General features: G+C 39.3%; 1 protein-coding gene across 12 annotated transcripts in view; it reads right to left on the reverse strand.

Annotated features, from left to right (window-relative positions):
* Positions 1–19,024, reverse strand: part of CLASP2 (cytoplasmic linker associated protein 2) — a 166,886-nt gene that overhangs the window by 65,319 nt on the left and 82,543 nt on the right. For 8 of the 12 annotated variants that reach the window (XM_077754285.1, XM_077754288.1, XM_077754287.1 and 5 more), the window contains 6 exons: positions 17,805–17,978; positions 10,495–10,518; positions 8,751–8,768; positions 6,604–6,705; positions 560–730; positions 28–135 (listed from right to left, as the gene is read on the reverse strand). In XM_077754285.1, the coding sequence (XP_077610411.1) occupies positions 28–135; positions 560–730; positions 6,604–6,705; positions 8,751–8,768; positions 10,495–10,518; positions 17,805–17,978 (597 nt within the window). The remainder of the gene's footprint in view (positions 1–27; positions 136–559; positions 731–6,603; positions 6,706–8,750; positions 8,769–10,494; positions 10,519–17,804; positions 17,979–19,024) is intronic. The other 4 variants (XM_077754289.1, XM_077754291.1, XM_077754297.1 and 1 more) reach the window with 1 other exon arrangement.

The following is a 19,024-nucleotide window of genomic DNA, read 5'->3' on the forward strand; positions in this document are numbered from 1 at the left end:
GGCACCGATGCCTGTCCACATGCTTACCGAGGGGCTGGAAAGAACGAACAGGACTGGTGTCCCGGCTGCTCTCCCGACTGGCTTCCCGGCTGCACCCTTGACTCACACTTGGTCGAGGAATGCGACTGCTTCGGGCTGGTACAGACAGACAGCCGCACAGAAAGGGAGGGAACAAAAGACAGAATTTGCATTTTTGATACGTTAGTTATATTTTTCTTTCTCAAAAACTGATCAGTAACTTAAGTCTTATGAAAGCTGAGAAGAGATCACTCTTGATAAGGACTGCAGGTAAATCTGAATACAGCCCTCCAGTTTGTATCAGAAGGGTAGAATAGTATTTTGCAAATATAAATAGGCTGCAAATCAAAAGGTTTAAACTATACTTTAAAATTATACTTCCAAGGTAAGATACCTAAATCAATTTACAACCTGTATTTAAATTGTCCTTAAATTCTAAGTTGTTTTCTTCTAGCTTCTAAGCGCCCATCTGAAGTCTTCGAAGCTACCCAACCCTGCAATACAAAAGAAGAGGTCCCCCGTCTCACAAAGTGGGCCTTACCCACGGACAGCCTAGAGGGACTCGCCTCTCTGCTACAGCCCTGGCTCCGTGGTATCTTGCTTCTCTTCGGCGCCGAGGCGGAATTGACCAAGACTCTCTGAACGCCAGAGCTCACAGTGGAGAGGGCTGTCGTGGTCAGAACTCTTCCCGGAGACCCGGACCGGCTGCCAGCTGGACACCAAACACACATGCAAATGTTAAGATGTGAATTCTAAGAGAGCTTGCTAAAAGGACAAAAATTCAAGAAGTACATCTGAGAAAACTGGGATAGTATGGGAAGTTCTAAGTTCAAAGGAAACGGGCTGAGGAAGACATGTGCATAGAATCGTAACCTGGAAAAAAATAAAAAAGGTACACTAGGACTGGGGGGTAAATCATATAAAATATATGGCCAGTTTTGGGGGGTGTAAGATGCTATGTTTAATAAGGGCGACATAATAATAGTCTGTTTCAGAACACAAATAGTGTAGAGGATTTCCAAAAAAATAAGTTATCTGATGGTACGTTTCATACCAGCTATATATTAAAGCTATATATTTACAAGGAACAAAACTAATCATTACATTATTGCTATTTTTTGTGAAAATAAAAATTTGCTTCCTGTTAAAACGGTTGGTCTCTCTGAGATGCTCTGAATGGGTATAACAAAATTATCTTGCTACTATGTATACCTTTAATTTTTACAAAATTGAATTTTGAGGGTTTATAATATTGGGCTAGATGAAACAGAAACTTGTTTTTTGCCTTCAAACAGTAACGGGGACTTGGGTGGCCACATCTAGGATGGAGTACTTCTACTCAGCAGAAGTACTGAGAGGAGACGAGAACTACACGCAAATGTCAGAGAAGGCAGATGCTTTCCCAACTAGTGATTTTCAGTCTTGGAAGGCAGAAGACACGTGGTCAGGGGAAAAGAGGGAGCTGGACAAAATCTCAGAGACTGGAGCAAGGAGTAAGAAAAAGCTAACATGGTTTTCAACTAGAATTGCATGGGTTAACGTTTAAGGAGGTGGGCTCCCGTTCAATCAGAACATTTTACGTCTGTACTGAATGGGAAAACAAGCTCGGTAAACTCCAAGATGGAATTTAACTCTATGTTCTGAATGGTAGCATTACAGAAAAGTTGAACTTGCACTTAAAGAAATGAGAGCAACTTTCCTCCTATGTTGGGCATCACCTCTCTTCACCACCAGGCAGTCACTGCTCACCCTGTACAACCTTACTTCATTTCTACAGAGCAAAAACTAAAGACTCAAATGCCAGTGTGGTCAAGCAGGAGGTGTTTATGAAGGAGGAGCACTGAGCATAAGGTAGGGAGTGGTGACTTTTCAGTCCCAGCCAGTTCTGTTTTGTGGGAATACTGGCCAGGATTTAGGGTTTGTAAAAACAAAAAACCAAAACAAAACAAAAAATTAAAACTCTGAAACTTCCTCATTCTATCATGTCGTGTCGCCCAAATAATAGATGAATGGAGGCGGGCTGCATATCGTCCTGGGGCTGCTGACCTGTGGCCTCCACCGTAGTTTTCTCGGCATGGTCTTGCCGAATACAATTTAAATTCATGTTTAATTCATAAACTTTACCAGCACACAAAGTTAAAATTACCTTCCACTGGTTATAGCGATACTGTATAAAAGCAGTGTTTCCAAAGAAATTAATAATTTATTTGAATAGAAGGAATCTAAGTTATTACAGGGAAATTATTCAACTTTACTTTAAAACAATGGCTCGTTTGAATTATTTCTTGGTGTTTCAGGTGAAGTATCTTCAAATCGGGTTTTTGTCAGTTATAACCTTAAGGATACCCACAAGGCACCTGTTTTCTCCATGCAGTATCTAAACTAAACATACACACCGAAACATCCAAACACCCAACATGCCACAAACTCACAATGCAAGATAAGCCAATGGGACATTTTATGGGAACACTTGCAACAATATAAAAGGTATCAATAATGAACTGAATGAACACATACAATATGGTATTCTGTTAAAACTAATATAAATTTAAGGGGTGAAGGTGTCGGTAGACCGGAGAACTTCTTGAAATGTGGGTCTATTCAGCAAAGAGGAAACATGCAGTGCTGCCGCACAGTAACCACTCCACCTGGTCTGGATTACGCAAGCTCATTCTCTACTTAAGTTCATTCATACCCTCTCCTAGAAAATAGAATTGGCAGTTTGTTTTGCTTTTGTCATTGGCCTCTCTTCTCCACTAAATCCAAACCCCAGCCAACAGTGTGATAATTCCAATGCCTATGACTCATTTTGGAGTTATCTATACTTAGAGGAAAATACCAAGGCTCTTTTCCCCAGCCAAGAACTACCAAGGCTAATGCTTCTGCTAAGAAAACCAGTGAGCTGATGAAAAAGAGCCTGGTGAGCATGCGAGCAGCACGCTACTAGAAAATACCCTCATCTACAAAACCTGGAAGTAGAAGCATGTCTCTCATGCTACCTGAAATTTTCAAACTACCATTTTATACTTTTTACAAGGTATTTTCAAGGCATTACTAAAGCTCCTTTGCTTCATGTCAAAACCTGTGGGATCCACTTGGAAATTTTCCACAATTCAAGGTTTGGGTAATAAAGACAAGCCAAAGATAGCTGGCAATTTTTGCCCCAATGTGGTTACACCACAGTGGACTATTATGCTGAGAGTTTCTGCTGAATAGACCCATTCTCGATAATGAAAATCGGTGGTCAAACAACAGACGCACACAAAGTCTACAGGTTCTTACCACCAATGGCATTAGCAGACTGTGACCCTGAACAAGTGTAAAGGCAGAATTAGGGCAAGGGTTATCATCCAGGAAGAGGCAAGGGGCAGATTTAAAATGAATGGCAGGTGACTAAGCTGTAGTCAGTTCTTAGAAAATAAAAAAGCCCTAAAGCATAAAAAGCAAACTTCAAAAGAAAACTCCTTAAGCCACAGATGTCTGTAACAAAAGCAGTACATTTAGTAGCTTCTGCAGCTGAAATCAGACACTCATGTACAAAGCAGATGAAGTGAAGGTGCAAAGTAAAATGTTAATTATTCAGCTTTTCTTCTGCGAATAGCCTCTAATCTCAATAATAATTAAATGTTTAACTTTTTATCATTTAAACATTTAATTTAAAACTAAAGTTAAAAAGAATTACAACATCTTCTGGCTGAAGAAAGCTTGCACAAAAAAGCTACACTTTTTTCTTCCAGATGCACAGAAAATAAAAACGAAAACAAACAGCAGGGGCTTGGGGCGAGGAGACGGAGCTTCTGACAGGCTGTGTAGCCATTTGTACACAACCAGTCACTACCGACAAGAACCAAAGACACCATCCTTACGTAAATAAAAACCTGGAAATCTCTCCATTGGGTCTGCTTTTATTTATTTTGATTAGTCATCAGAACACACCTGCTCTGACCCAAGGTTTTTTTTTTTTCCCCCCTAAATGGTAATATAAAAATTTGGAAAGACCCGGCAAACTCTAATGATTTACTTCATGACAAAGTGAAGATGGAGGTCACAGCAGTATTTCTGTGCAAACAACGTTGTAAAGAAACTTGCGTCAAATCATACAGGGCCACAATTTCTCTTTTCAAAAGAATCTAGAATGGAGTATACAGTCATTGAGACAAATAAGCAAGCAAGAAAACAAAAACCTCTCCAATATGATTTAAAACCCAAGTGATTTTACAGTGAGAAAGTCTTCGATCTTAAAATCCTACCAGGTCTAAAAAGCCTATCGTTATGTTCTCTTACTTCAGGAGAGGATTTTAAGTATTGTAGACTGGGTTTCAAAGTGAAAAACCAAGTGTAAAATAATTATTCTATATCCTACTGAAGTGATCAGTAATTACAATTGACCTTTAAGAGGGAGGTCCTTAACATATTAGAAAACCATACACAAAGCACTTTGAATCTTTGCTCCACAAGTTCAATCTTGGTATTACTTTAGAAAAGAACTAAACAGCTCACATCAAATTAAATTTTATCCTTAAGATACTAAAGACAGTTGGCTATCTTTATTCTTCTTTATGCTTTAAATTTCCTAACATCTTTATTTCTTTGTTTCCTGAAGGTCAGAAAAATAACAAGGTACAAAAGTACACAACAGGAGTTTAAAATCCAGTTGACATTAGGTGAATAGTGACACGGAGGGCAATTTTATCAGCTGAAATATATAGTGTGTATTCTGGGCCCAGGTATGGTCTTCAAGGAGATTAAATCCACTATACCATTTAATCACTGCAATCCTCTGAGATTATCGTCTTTATTTTATAGAGAAATATATGGAAACAGAGCAAGTTTAAATAACCTGGAAGAGCCAGGATTCAAACATGGGCAATATGGCTTGAGAGTTCATGACCGAAGTCGGACACTTCTCAGACTTTACAAATCACTTGGTGATCTGGTTAAAAAGCCTGAACCCAGGAGATGTGTGGTGGCATATGGGGCTATGGCTTTCTAACTCACTCCCAGACGCTGACGCTACACGTGGAGGTATGAAGCCCTGAGCTGCTACGCTACAACTGGTAAAGATCGAGGTACTTAAAAAATCACTCTCAGGGCTCCAGGCTGGCTCAGTCCGTTAAGCATCTGACTCTTGGTTTCGGCTTAGGTCATGATCTCAGGGCTTTGTGGGTTCAAGCCCCAAATCACGCTCTGTGCTGACAACTTGGAGCCTGCTTGGGATTTTGCCTTTCCCTTTCTCTCTGGTCCCCCACTCATGCTGTTTCTGTCTCTCAAAATAAATAAATAAACTTAAAAAAAATTACTCTCAAAATCCAGAAAAAAAAATACAGAAGATCAGGGAAGAATGTGGTCTGATTTATTCCTAATTGGGCTGGGAGAAGAGCCCTTACCCAGAGGGCATTTGCCATTTTTCCCATTTATAAATAATCCTCAAATTGCAAACCAATTTTACCAAACATTTCCTTATTTTTAGGACTCTTGTTGAATGTTCCCATCATTTCTCTGCCTGGATTTTTTGACTCTGGAAAGAGGAGGAAAGGAGAACCTGCTGGTAGGACCTTTGTAATCACCGCCTGGCCCCCTCCACCACAGCTCTTTCCCTGGATTCCAGGATTTGGGAATCAAAAAAGAAAACAGACAAATAGAGCATCTGTATCTTGATAAATTGCCTAAACCACCGTGGAAGATAGTTAAAGATATTTCTTTTCAAAATGGCCAACTACGTATAATAACCCCCAAATTATTCCCCTGGAAAAAAAATTTCTGTTTTTAGAGCTAAGTGTGAATGAAAATCTCTTGATAAAGAAAGAATAGGAACAAACTCTTTTAAATTAATAATGCCATAAATGTACTCAGGAACATGTAGAAGAAATGAATCATTCATTTTTACCTAGACCTCAAAATTGTGCTTTTTAATAATTGTGCTTGTGAGGAACTCAGCTTCCAATGAAATAGTAAGACTATAGATCTCAAATTTAACAAGGAATATAGAACTGGACGTTTCAATTTATGTGTCCTCACTAGGAGGCAGTATACACCTGCCCAAAATGCTAACTGTGTTCTACGAGATTTTGGGGAGAGTTTGAAGACACACGCATCTGTCCTTGAACAGCATGAGCTAGATGCAACCAGATTAGACAGTGACCTATGGCGATTCTTTTGCCTCTAAAAAGCACAATTTTCTACATTTGCAAGTTTGCGTAGACCGTGAAAACCTTAATGCTAAGAGTTTTGTGCTATTTAAAATATCTCCATGCAAAAGTGTGTACAGCAGATGAGGTACTTTCTTTCTAAGTGGCGGATATCAATGATGCAGTCCTAGGAACACACCAGAGACAAGACAACACCCACTGAAAAAAATTCCAAAACATGCACAACAACTGATCCAAAACATTGAAAAAAAAATACCTTCATTTTTGTCAGGTGATGATGAACCTAAAGTACAGAACGAGAACTCAGTATGTGGCTTGTCTTTTTGGAAGTCAGCTTTGTCTTTATCCACTGGTCAATCTCCTACTACGGTCATATACAAGCAACACATTCCCTTGCGGCAGCACACACCCAGGAGAATTCAGAGGCAATACGTACGCTGAGACTGAGACACCATCTTTGTTCGGCTTCTCCCTCGAGAATCTGTCTTGGCATTTCCCATGCCCGCAAGCGGCGCCGAAAGCTTTGCTCTCACCCGGCCTGGGGAATGAAATTATTTATGTAAATAAAGATGTTTTGTAATAATATGTAGTAATGAGGAAAAAAAACACCTCACTATAATTTTCTGATTGGGTGTGTTTTTCAAGTATGGTTAAATTCTGAAATAATGTAACCATCACTGACAGGTTATATTTCCCTTAAACTTTTTAAAATACATACTCCTTTTTATGCACTGCACCATAAGCTAACTCTTGTTCAAGGGTACAAATAAGGTCAGACTAAACGATTTCCTTTCTTAGTTTGCTAGTCTTAGTCCAGGAGAGTGACAATTCAGGTATTCTCCACAGGCGTGCCACTTGGTCCCTAACTGGCAGTTCCAATTCTGAAATTTCAACTTCTATGAAATTTAGTTTATTCTGAAATACAGACTAAATAGAAGCCTATTCTTAGGACCAACAACCGAACAATTCTTTTGACTGAAAATACGGTTCTAAAAGGGATTTGCAAGAAGAGATTAAGTAAAATATTTAATATTTCTATCCTGTGCTAAACATCAGATTACTACAGAGAGATACATAGAGATATTTTCTTCCCCCAGCCAATTTCATTTATAAAATGATCTGAGGAAACACCTATCACATGAGAGCTGGCACTTTCCTGAGTGTTTCTCTGCCCACCTCCTGGTGGCACTCCCTGTTCCTCTAGCACTGCCTCAACCCCAGCAAAAAACCAAGCCACAAACATCTATTTCTAGAGCTCTTGAACCAAAGGAGATCACATTTCTCAAAGTACCTAAGTGTCATTAGTAAAAACAAAAACATATTACTAGTAGGTACTTTGGTGTTCTCAGTCTCCACCACGATCAAATCTGAACCGATACCAAAAACAATCATAAAGAAGGGCTCACAATCCTTTGAAGTTAAAAGGTACAATTTGTAGGGCACTCACTATACTAGCTAGCCTGGTACGGTCATGTTAAGTAGAAAAAATAAATAAATGAAGGAAAATGACAAAATTAAGACCTGAGTGAGGGAAGATAAGAGAGTGATTAAAAGCCGGGAATAAACACAAGCAAAGCCAGAAGTCTAGGTGCTGAGTTCTAGCATTCTCTCAATTCTTCAAGGCCCTTAATAAGCCTAGACCTTCCACCCTTTAACAGAATCTGTTTAAAGTAAATACAATGTTCTCCCGACTAAGAAGTAAAACAGAAAGACAAAATTATAATTCTTGAAATGGAGAATTTATCCAAAATAACAAGGAAATCAGAATAAGTATTTCTGATACTATCATTATAAATTACAATGCTAAAGTGCCAGAAACCATTTTTAGAGAGTCCTCTCATTTAAAATATGAAAATATTTCAAATACATCAGAGTAACTATGAGACCAAAAAATGTTAAATATACTTGGTTTTGTATCACAAGAAAAGGTTATCCATGTAAAACTTAGGAGAAGAAAGGTGTGTTTCAAAATCAGAGGTTTACAAGACAGCCTTCAGGCAGTATAAATTGAAAAACTGATTTTTTTCCTTTCTACAAATTCAAAAGCAATAAACAATTGTTTTCTTAAAGTAAAATAAAGTGATGTATCTAAGTTTTTGTAAGCCTAGCTTCAAATCATATGTGCAACTTTCCACTGATTGTAAATCAAAGACACACTTAAAAGGGGACTGAATAAATGCACTTAGCCCCTCATGAGAAAGCAATGGAGCATGCCCCCCCCAAGTATAAGTAAATTTGCATAAATTAAAAAACAAAAACACAAAATTAAAAACATTAGTGATGCTGCTGAAAAAAAAGAAACTATTTAACTTTATACTAGATATTACTAAACATTTGTTAAGCAATTATGTTTTTTCCAGCATGAGATGATCCAAGATACAAAGCACAACTCAAGATGAAGAAGTAAAGAAAAAATTCACATCTGTAACTAGCACAACCAAACATAAAATGGAGAAGTTATTATGGCCATCGAATGATACACTTTTGCAAATTAGCCTATTTTAGTTTGTGATATTTAATTCCTACTAATGAAAATATTAATGTAGAGGTATTGGTGTTACTAACAAAATGTTTGACTCTTACCATCTTCAGATGTTGCTCCTAAATAAGAGAAATAAAACAATAACATTTCAACAAATTCTGCCAGCGCTGATGTTTAAGATCTACACGTACCTCCCACCCCAGGCTAAAATGAAAGAGTGAAAAAAAAATAGCATCTAGTCTGACAGCCTTAAGTTAAAACGTTCAGTTTGAGAGAAAACAAAATTTGAGGTCACGTAGTGGCATAGCACAAGAGAAGGGTGAAGCCAGACACATGAGAACGGCCAAACCCTCCAGACACTTACACCTGCTACACTTCATACTCAAAATTTGAAATGGTGAAGAAAATTATAGAAATTAGTCACTTAAGAAAGATGCAGTCCTGTCACTGCTTTCTTTGAAATGAAGATTTTTATAGAATAAAAATACGTTCTGTGCATTTTCTAAAAGCTGTCCATAAAAGAACGAGAACAATGGATGAACATGAGAGCCAAATCCACAGCTCAGGCCTCAGTAACCCACTGTTTTCATCAGAGCATTACGATGCTTATCAGTCCACCAGCTCTTTACCCATTTATATACACTCCCTAGGATGAAAAGGAAAAGTAGCAAAAATGAACAAGTAAAAATATCATAACTCAATACTCCTAAAGGGCAGTAATCAATATAACTCTGTACGTGTATATACAGATTTTTTAAACATAGGCTTGAATATCACTGAGAATAACAATAACACATCATGTGACACAGAGTCGTCTTCAAGCAGGTTTACGTTTCTGACCCAAACGAGAAAATATTTTAATCTGGAAGGTGAGAATAATGTAAGCACGCACAATTTCAGTGTGAGAAATTGTGTACTGAAGGGTTTAAAATACAGAAACTATCTCTTGGTGGGCTTGCATTTCATTAATTTTAATTTATGAAATACTTTAAATATAGAGAGGAGCACAGAGACCGTGTAAGTAACGATCATGTACCCAACCCGCGATTAAATAAATCTTGCATTTCATTGGAATGGAAGTTAAATCGATTTGAGTTTATGTAGTAATTGACAGAAAACCATAGTTTTCCATTTTTCCTCAATCTAACACTAAGATTTACAGATTCAGTATCTTCTTAACGTTCTTAAAAGCTCAAATTCCTAGACAACATTATGATATCTGACAAAGCAAAGGGGAAATGTGGATAATATGCTGTGTAGTATCATACAAAAATACCAAACAGATAAAAAATACCATGCTGAACCAAGCAACTATAGATAAACTATATTCACTTGAATACTGAAATTAAAAAGGCGAAACTTATAAAGAAAGTTGAGTTCTGGTTAAATGTTAAAAGTCACTCTTAAAAAGACAGCATCTGTGACTTGCATTTTGTTTTCACACATAGCCGTATGAGCCTGTAAATACATCATTTATCTCTCTGTATCAGAGTCAAGAAACTACAGACTTGAATCAAATGACTTAGGGGATTCCTTTCCATTTTTCTGAATCTGACTCTATTTCAGAGAAAGACTTAGGAAATCAAGAATAGCTCTATGAGCTAAGGTAAAAACATTTAAGGTAACTGATTTCACTTACAACAAACAATAACCTAGTACTTGAGTAGACTGCAAAACCCAAAAATGAATATGCCTAACCCCAAATTCAGAGAATTATGTAGCCATCTTTATATCATAACTGCTGCTAAATAAACAGACTATTTTCAGAAATTAAGTGAATGAAGATATTATATAGAATCCAAGGGCCAAAAAATCTTTAGTAGAATTAGAAAAGGAAGTTCTTACCATCCATCTTGTCAGAAGTATCCTCTTTGATGAAAGGGCAAGCAAAGAACAAAGGGAAACTTAGCATATTAGAAAACAGTAAGTTTACTATCCCTAGAAACATTATTTTTAAAACAATTCATAGCACGGGCATATACACAGACGTGTGTGTGTGTGTGTGTGTGTGTGTGTGTGTGTGTTTCAAATAAAACATACTAGGAGATTTAAATAAGATGAGATTCCCATGTGAGGTAAAGAAAAAAAAAAAAACAATCGGTAATGAATTTAATCTTCATTGGCCCAAAGAGAAGTTAGTGAGGCTTATTTCCCAACCTGAGGCCCTTAACATCATCAGGCAAACCTCCTCCTTTGGTCTTCTGAGTTTCTTGAAATCAAACACTCATGGTATCCCTGTTCCCAAAGGATTGAGCACTTAAGTGGAAGAAAAAACCCAGTGGCAACTGCGTTAAGGAATGTACTGCTTAACATTGGAAGATTATAGTAAGAACAGTCTCTAATCTCAAGCACAGATCTCTCTCCTGAGTTCCGTACCAGAGTATCTCAATGCCACTGAATATCCTGTCAATATACCACTACGGCTTCTCAACACCTCCAGTCTGATGCCTCACTGGGACTTTAAATTTTAAACGCATAAAACACAACAAGCTTTTAACTGCTCATCCTTTAGCAATCTACCACTACACTGACAGATTCTTGAGTACAGAAGCATGTATTTCTGGATTTTTTAAAAAAATTTTTTAATAGTTTATTTTTGAAACAGAGAGAGACAGAGCATGAGCCGGGTAGGGGCAGAGAGAGAAGGAGACACAGAATCTAAAACAGGCTCCAGGCTCTGAGCTGCAAGCACAGAACCCGACACGGGGCTCAAACCCACAAACCGTGAGATCATGACCTGAAGTCAGACGCTTAACTGACTGGGCCACCCAGGCGCCCCTATTTCTGGATCTCTTGTACCAAGTTGGGTGCCTGGCAAAACCCAAGTGCTTATTAAGTGTTTGCTTGAAAAACAATGGAACACTTCCTCTGATCCAAAAATGTTCAGTCATGACAAGCAAGGCTCAAAGCAGAAGAAAACAGAGTATACAGTCACATGTGTATACGAAAGCCGGTGGTGATGGTGGATGGGGAGAGGAGGAAGGGAAAAGGAGAGAGGCAGATGGGGGGTGGGAGGAAGGAGGGAGAGGTGGAGGAAAAGGAGGAGAGAAAGGAAGGAAGGAAGGAAAGAACAGAGAAATAGAAAAGAGAGAGAGAGAGAGGGGAAGGAGAAAATCCATTATCCCTGGAAAGAGCCACAGGCAAGTAGCTCACTGTCTCTAAGTATAAACCTGAGCCAGATAAAGAGGACAGAGGGACACGTTTCCCTTCTGTAATAAAGTAAATGTGCAATTCAAACCTCAAAGAACCAAGATAAACCAAGTCAACCTCACAGCACTATTACAGACTTTCTTATGGAAAAAAAAAGTTGTTACAAATTGCCTTCCTAGTTGATATTAAAATATTTCAAATACTGTATTTTTTCCTAATAAAAATAATAGATATTAAATATCACATTTTTAAGACTCCAGATAAATAGGTTTTATATTTGTTCTCCAGTGTTTTCCCCACTTAAAAAGGTAAGATATAATTCCTGTACCATAAAATTCACCTTTTTATAGTATACAATTCAGTATTTTTAGTGTATTAACAAGGTTGCACTACCCTCATCACTAATTCGCTAAAGTTTTCATCACCCTAAAGGAAATCTTGCACCTATTAGGAATCACTCCCAAATACCCATGCCTCTCAGCCTCTGGCAACTACTAATTTACTTTCTAATTCCGAGGGTTCACATATTCTAGACATTTCACGTAAATGGAACCAAAGAGAAAATGTCTGTGTCTGATTTCATAAGGCTTTCAAGATTCACCCATCCTGAAGCTTGTAGGAGTACTTCTAGGTAAAGTAGTCCTTTTTATGGCTAAATACCATTCCATTCCACTGTACGGACACATCTATTTCACAATTGACCAGTTGATGGACATTTGGGTTGTTTCCATGGCTACTATGTTGCCACGAACATTCATGTATATTTTTATGAGAACATAATTTCGTATTACCTTGGGTATACAGCAAGGAGTGGGATGGCTAAGTCACACCGAAACTGTTTCACATCTTAAGAAACTCCCAAACCGTTGTCATGGCAACCCCACGGTTTTTACGCCCTAACCGGCACTGCCCAAGGGTTCTAATTGCTCCACATCCTCACCAGCATTTGTTACTGTCCATCTTTTTGGTAACAGCTATCCTCATGGACATGAAGTGACATCTTACTGGGCTTCTGATTTGTAGTTTCCTAATGACTAATGATGGTGGGCATCTTATCATGCACTTACTGGCGGTTTGCATATTGTCTTTAGAGAAATGTCTATTCAGATCTTTTGCCTGCTTTTAAATGGAATTCTTTTTGTTACTGAGCTGTAAGAGTTCTTCATGTAATGGGGATAGAAATCCCTAATATCAGCTGTGTGGCTTGCAAATATTTTCTTGTAAGAGTTCTTCATATAATTGGGATAGAAGTCCCTAATATCAGATATGCAATTTGCAAATGTTCACCCTCTTTCTCTATGCTTTCTTTTCACTTCCTTGATGGGGCCCTTTGAAGCACAAAAGTTTTAAATTTTGATGAAGCCCAATTTATCTATCCTTCCTTAGGTTGCTTGTGTGTCTGGGGTAGTTTGTGAGAAAACATTACTTAATCCAAAGTTACAAAAATTTACACGTATGTTTTCTTCCAAGAGTTTCATAGTTTTAGCTCTTACATTTGGGTCTTTGATCCATTCTGAGTTAACTTTCTGGATATGGTGTGAGGTAGGGATCCAAGTTCATTCCTTGGCAAGTGGCTATCCAGTTGTTTCAGCACCATTTGTAGAAAAGAATTCTTTCCCCACTGAATGGTCTTGGCATCCTTGTGAAAAAAATCAACTGATCATAAATATACTGGTTTATTTCTGGCCCCTCAACTCCATTACACTGGTCTATGTGTGTATCCTTATGCCAGTACTATGGAGGCCTGATTACTTTAGTCTTTAAGTTTTGAAACTGGGAAGTGGGAGTCCACCAACTTTTTCAAGGTTGTTCTCAAAACTGTTTCATCTATTTTGATCCCTGGCATTATCATATGGATTTTAGGATCTGCTTATTTCTTCCGAAAGGTACCTGGACTTTTGACAGGGGTTCTATGGAGTCTGTAGGTGAATTTGCTATCTTAACAATATTAAGTCTTTAGAGAACCTGGGGGTATTCCCACCAATTTACATCTTCTTTAATTTTTTTAAATCATAGGTTATAGTTTTCAGTCAACAGGTGTGAAAATAAATATATATATAAAATGTTGCCCTTGGTTCTCTCCCTCCTGGTTCCTGAGACAGAGATTCTAAGAACCTTACAATTTCCTAAATTGTAAGAACACTGGGGGATCTCTTGTTCTAATATTTGGTTTTTGACCCTGGTGCCTGGCAGATACCTTGACATAAGACCCCTGTAATTTCCTGGGTGATAGAAATGTTTTTTGTTCAATTGAGGTGATTCCTGGTAGGTGGGCTCCTGGAGAGCTTCAGAATGGAGTCTAGTCACCAGAAAGACGAAGCCATTATTTGAGGTTTGAAGGTTTTTAGCCCCACTCTCCCTCTTCTGGGAAGGGGAGAAAAGCTAAGACTGAATTAATGAACGATCATCCTACGTGATGAAGCCTCTCTAAAAACCCCTGAAGTAGAAGGTTCAGACACTTTCTGGGTTGGTGAATGTACCAGGAGGGTGGCACACTGTAACTCCGTGGGGACAGAAGCTCTTGGGCTAAGGACCCTTCTGGACCTGGCCCCGTGTATTTCTTCATCTGGCTGCCCATCCACATCCTTTACAAGTCCTTTGTAACAAACCAGTAATGTAGTAAGTAGATGTCTTCCTTGAGTTTTGTGTCAGGCTTGCAAATTAATTGAACCTGAGGAGGTTACGGATTCTCTGCTTTATAGCTGGTTTGGTCAGAAGCAGGGGTGACAACCTGCATTTGCCAGTGATGTCTTAAGTGTTGGGGTGGGGCAGATGGGGCAATCCTATGGGACTGAGCCCTCAGCCTGTGAGGTTTGCGCTTATTATAGTTAGTATCAGAACTGAACTGAAATGTAGGATACCCAGCTGGCGTAGGAGAGCTCTTTGGTGTGGAAAACCCATACATCCGATGTCGGCAGTATTATGAATGTGAATGTTAAGAAGAAACACAGGAGAGGTTTTTCCTAGAGAAGTCTTACATTTCTTTTGTTATATTAATTCTTAAGTATTTTATTCTTTAATGCTACGGCAATTGATATTATTTCAAACTGTTCATTGCTAGCATTTAGAAATACAACTGATTTTTGTACATTGGCCTTTTATTCTGCAACCTCACTGAACTAATTTTTAACCTCTCATGGTTTTTTTTTTTTGTGGGTTCCTTAAGGTTTTCTCTATATAAGATCATGTTTTCTGCAAATACAGACAGTTTTACTTTCCTTCCAATCTGCATACATCTTATTTCTTTTTTTGCCTTAATGACCTGGAGCCCCCACGGTAATGTTGTAGGAAGGGCAGGTGGGCATCCTCATCTTGCTGCTGATCTCGAGAGAAAGTACCCAGTCTTTCACATTAAGTATGGTGTTGGCTGTGGATTTTTCATCGATATTCTGTATTAGATCCACTAATTTCCCTTCTATTCCTAGTTTGTTCATTACTTTTCTCACAAAAAGGTGTTGGTTTCTGTCAAATGCCTTTTCTGCATCTACTGAAACAATCATGGCTTTTGTCCTTTATTCTATTAATGTAGTGTATTTAGAGGATTCATTTTCATATACTTCAGTATATGCACTCCTAACAAGGTAATGTTTCTAATACAGAAAAGTTTTATGAAAATTAAAAGCACCAAACGACCCACTTGACATCTTTTGTAACATCTCTGTCCAGCCCATGTGTATTTATCTATGTATAATTTTATAAAATGATGGAATTATCACACTGGTACTATTCATTTGATCTTTGTTGAAAATATCGCTTGTGGGGCATGTGGGTGGCTCAGTCGGTTGAGCATCCGACTTTGGCTCAGGTCATGATCTCACAGTATGTGAGTTCGAGCTCCGTGTTGGTCTCTGTGCTGACAGCTCAGAGCCTGGAGCCTGCTTTGGATTCTGTGTCTCCCTCTCTCTCTGCCCCTCTCGCACTCACTCTCTGTCTCTATCTGTCTCAAAATAAAGACATAAAAAATTTTTAAAAATTATCTATAAACACAGGATTACTGGATCAAAATTCTCAACATTGTAAAAAAGCTTCACAAGGTCAATAATATGGTAATAACATTGGATGGTGACTGTACTTCTTGTGGTGGCCACTGAGTAATGTATGGAATCATTAAATCAATACAATGTACACCTGAAACTAGAACAATGTATGTCAATTACATTTCAATAACAAAAAAGGAATTGAAAAGCTTTCTAAATTGCCACGTAGAAAAAGTATTCTATGTTTAATTCACATCAGCACTTTTTTTTAAATGTTTTATTTATTTCTGAGAGAGAGAGAGAGACAGCGTGAGCAGGGGAGGTTCAGAGAGAGAGGAAGACACAGAATCTGAAGCAGGCTCCAGGCTCTGAGCTGTCAGCACAGAGCCCAAGGCAGGGCTTGAACCCACGAACCGTGAGATCATGACCTGAGCCGAAGTCAGACGCTTAATCGACTGAGCCACCCAGGAGCCCCACACATCAGCACTTTATAACCACATTCTTTATCAGCAGTAGGCACTAATCTTAACTTTCTCACCACATTTAAAGCTCTTTCAATTTGCATTTGTTTGATTCCAGCTAAGGTTCAACATGTGTTCTGGTGTGTGTGTGTGGGGGGGGGCAATTCTGATATATGTTTTACTTGATATGTGTACAATATTTTTCTATAAAAATAAGGTCATCTATTTCTCACAGACTTGTATAACTTGTGGACACTTTAGCTTCTTTTGTAGTATGTGATGAAACTTTTTCCCCTTTCCGTTTTCAGCCACTTGATTTTATACTTTCACACTTAAGATTTAAATCAGAGGGACTTTTCCCCCATGGGATTTGGCTTTTATCCTTAGAAATTCCTTCCCCAACCTGAGATGAGATGAACATTAACTACTTCGGTTTCATCAAGTTGCTTTTCAACGTTTTAGTCATTTGGAATAAATTTTTTTTTTTTAATGTTTTTATTTATTTCTAGGAGAGAGAGAGAGACAGCGTGAGCAGGGGAGGGTCAGAGAGAGAGGGAGTCACAGACTGAAACAGGCTCCAGGCTCTGAGCTGGCAGTCAGCACAGAGCCCGACGCGGGGCTCGAACCCACGAACCGCGAGATCATGACCCAAGCGAAAGTCAGACACTTAACCGACTAAGCCACCCAGGCGCCCCATAGTCATTTGGAACAAATTTTTATATGGTGTGAAAAATGTCTCTAACCTAATTTTACCCCAAACTGTAAACCATGTGTCTTAACCCTATTTACTGAATAACTTATCCCTTCGTCCCTGACTCTGGCTGGGCCAACTGCATCGTGTACTACAACTCACCCTGGTATCTCTGCACTTCCTACCGTGTTCCATGACCTGCGGGCCTAGTGCTCTACCAGTACTATCCTCCAGGAAGACAGACGAAGCACACAAGTAGCGATAAGCCATATGAATAACCAGCCTCAAACATTTATCAGCTGATAAAACACAGAGGTGCCTGGCTGGCTCAGCTGGAAAAACACACAGCTCTCAATCTTGGGGTCACGAGTTTGAGCCCCAGGCTGGGTGTAAAGATTACTTAAACTAAAAAAAGTAAAGTTGATAAACATAACAAACAGACTCCAAAAAGCTTCGGGAGTACCTATGTCAGCTCTGATTACAATAAAGATTCGCATTCTCCCCAGACCCCCAGCAGGCTGTCACGTGGTACGGACACAGAAGCCAGTCTTGGGGCCAGTGCCCTCCCCAACCCCCTAAGGAGGCAGTGGCTGGGGGCGGCAGCCGCGCACACCTACGAACATTCTGCAGGCAAACGATGGAAGCGAGAAGTGTGCCTCTGACGCAGGTGATTAGGAGGCCGACAAAGGGAGCAGCAGAAACAAGGCAGCTTAGATACCGTAGAACTATGCTCTGAGTACACAGTCACGTTAGAAGATACGGGCTGTGCTTAACTAGCGAGAACGAAAAAGAAGTGATTGCAGGATCGCTGTCATCACGCCTTCGCCGAGGCCAGGGAGGAGACGGTGCACAGCACCCCGGGGTCAGCTCACTTACCCAGCGAGGCGTAGGAGCCTGGGTTCAGCGCACCCGCACCCAAGCGGCCGGCGGGCGTGGCCTGCCCGGCAGCGTGCTGCGCCTTGGCGCCCGCAGCGGCGTTCACATCGATGTCGCTCCGGGAGCGCTGCAGGCTTCCGGGAAGGGAGCCGGCTTTGCTGCCGCCCGCTGACACTGCGGGAAACAGAGCAGAGGGGATGGGGACAGCTTGGACTGCTGCAAACAGCACGAAAACGACATCAACTTGAACCAGGATGGGCTAGTCCATGATGACAAAGGGTGAAAAGGGAAGTAGTGTACAAATGGACGCTAGAAAGAACTTCAGAGTCCTGCGGTTTCAATCCTGTTACAATTCAATCTTCTTCGACAACTGTCTCAGTATTTTTCTGGCTCACTTTCCTCTTCCATAAAATAGGAAAAACACCTATACTTAGTGGCATTCATACAACTGTTGTGGAGACAAAGACATGACACCTTTGGGGGATGCACGGAAGGAAGCTGTGCCAGGTACCAGACGGAGCGGGGTTGTTGTTGTTTACGATCAGAAAAATGCCAGGAGAACCACTCCAGGATATGGTTATTCAGAAAGTAATGTGAATTCTACCCGTCCTTGGCAACGCAAACTAAGCCATTAAATTTCTGGTCTTTAGTTTTCAGTTTTAAAAATGAAGAATTTTATAAACTGTGACTTATGATCCATGAATAGGCCATGAAATCAAGAGTGGGTCACGACCAGCATTTTAAAGAAGTGAAACCAACAAGAAAAGAGTGCATCACAAGTAAGGGTAAGCAGTGCTTCAGGGAACCTGGATTATACTCTATTCTACATAGTACATGTATATCGTACGACTATATTCAACATAGTACATGTATATCGTACGATTATACTCTATTCTACATAGGACATGTATATCATATGCATGTAATTATACACACTACATTGTACATACTGTGTGTAGCATACCTATATGGGATACAATGTGTATATGTGGTATTAGCTTACTGTGTAAAATGATGTTCTCACTGTGGGTCATATTCAGAGTTTAAAAATGTTTAAAAGTTACACTTTAAAAGTACACCAAAACAATTTAAAAGCAAAACAGTTAAAAGCAGTAGCTTTTAAACCATTCTGATGTGGGCCACGGTGAGAAAATAATTTTATTATTTTTTAAAAATATTTGAGAGAGAGAGAATGTGTGTGTGGGGGGGGGGGGGGGGGA

The sequence above is a fragment of the Crocuta crocuta genome, unplaced genomic scaffold (genome assembly GCF_008692635.1).
Source record: "Crocuta crocuta isolate KB4526 unplaced genomic scaffold, BGI_CrCroc_1.0 scaffold70, whole genome shotgun sequence".
Lineage (NCBI taxonomy): Eukaryota > Metazoa > Chordata > Mammalia > Carnivora > Hyaenidae > Crocuta > Crocuta crocuta.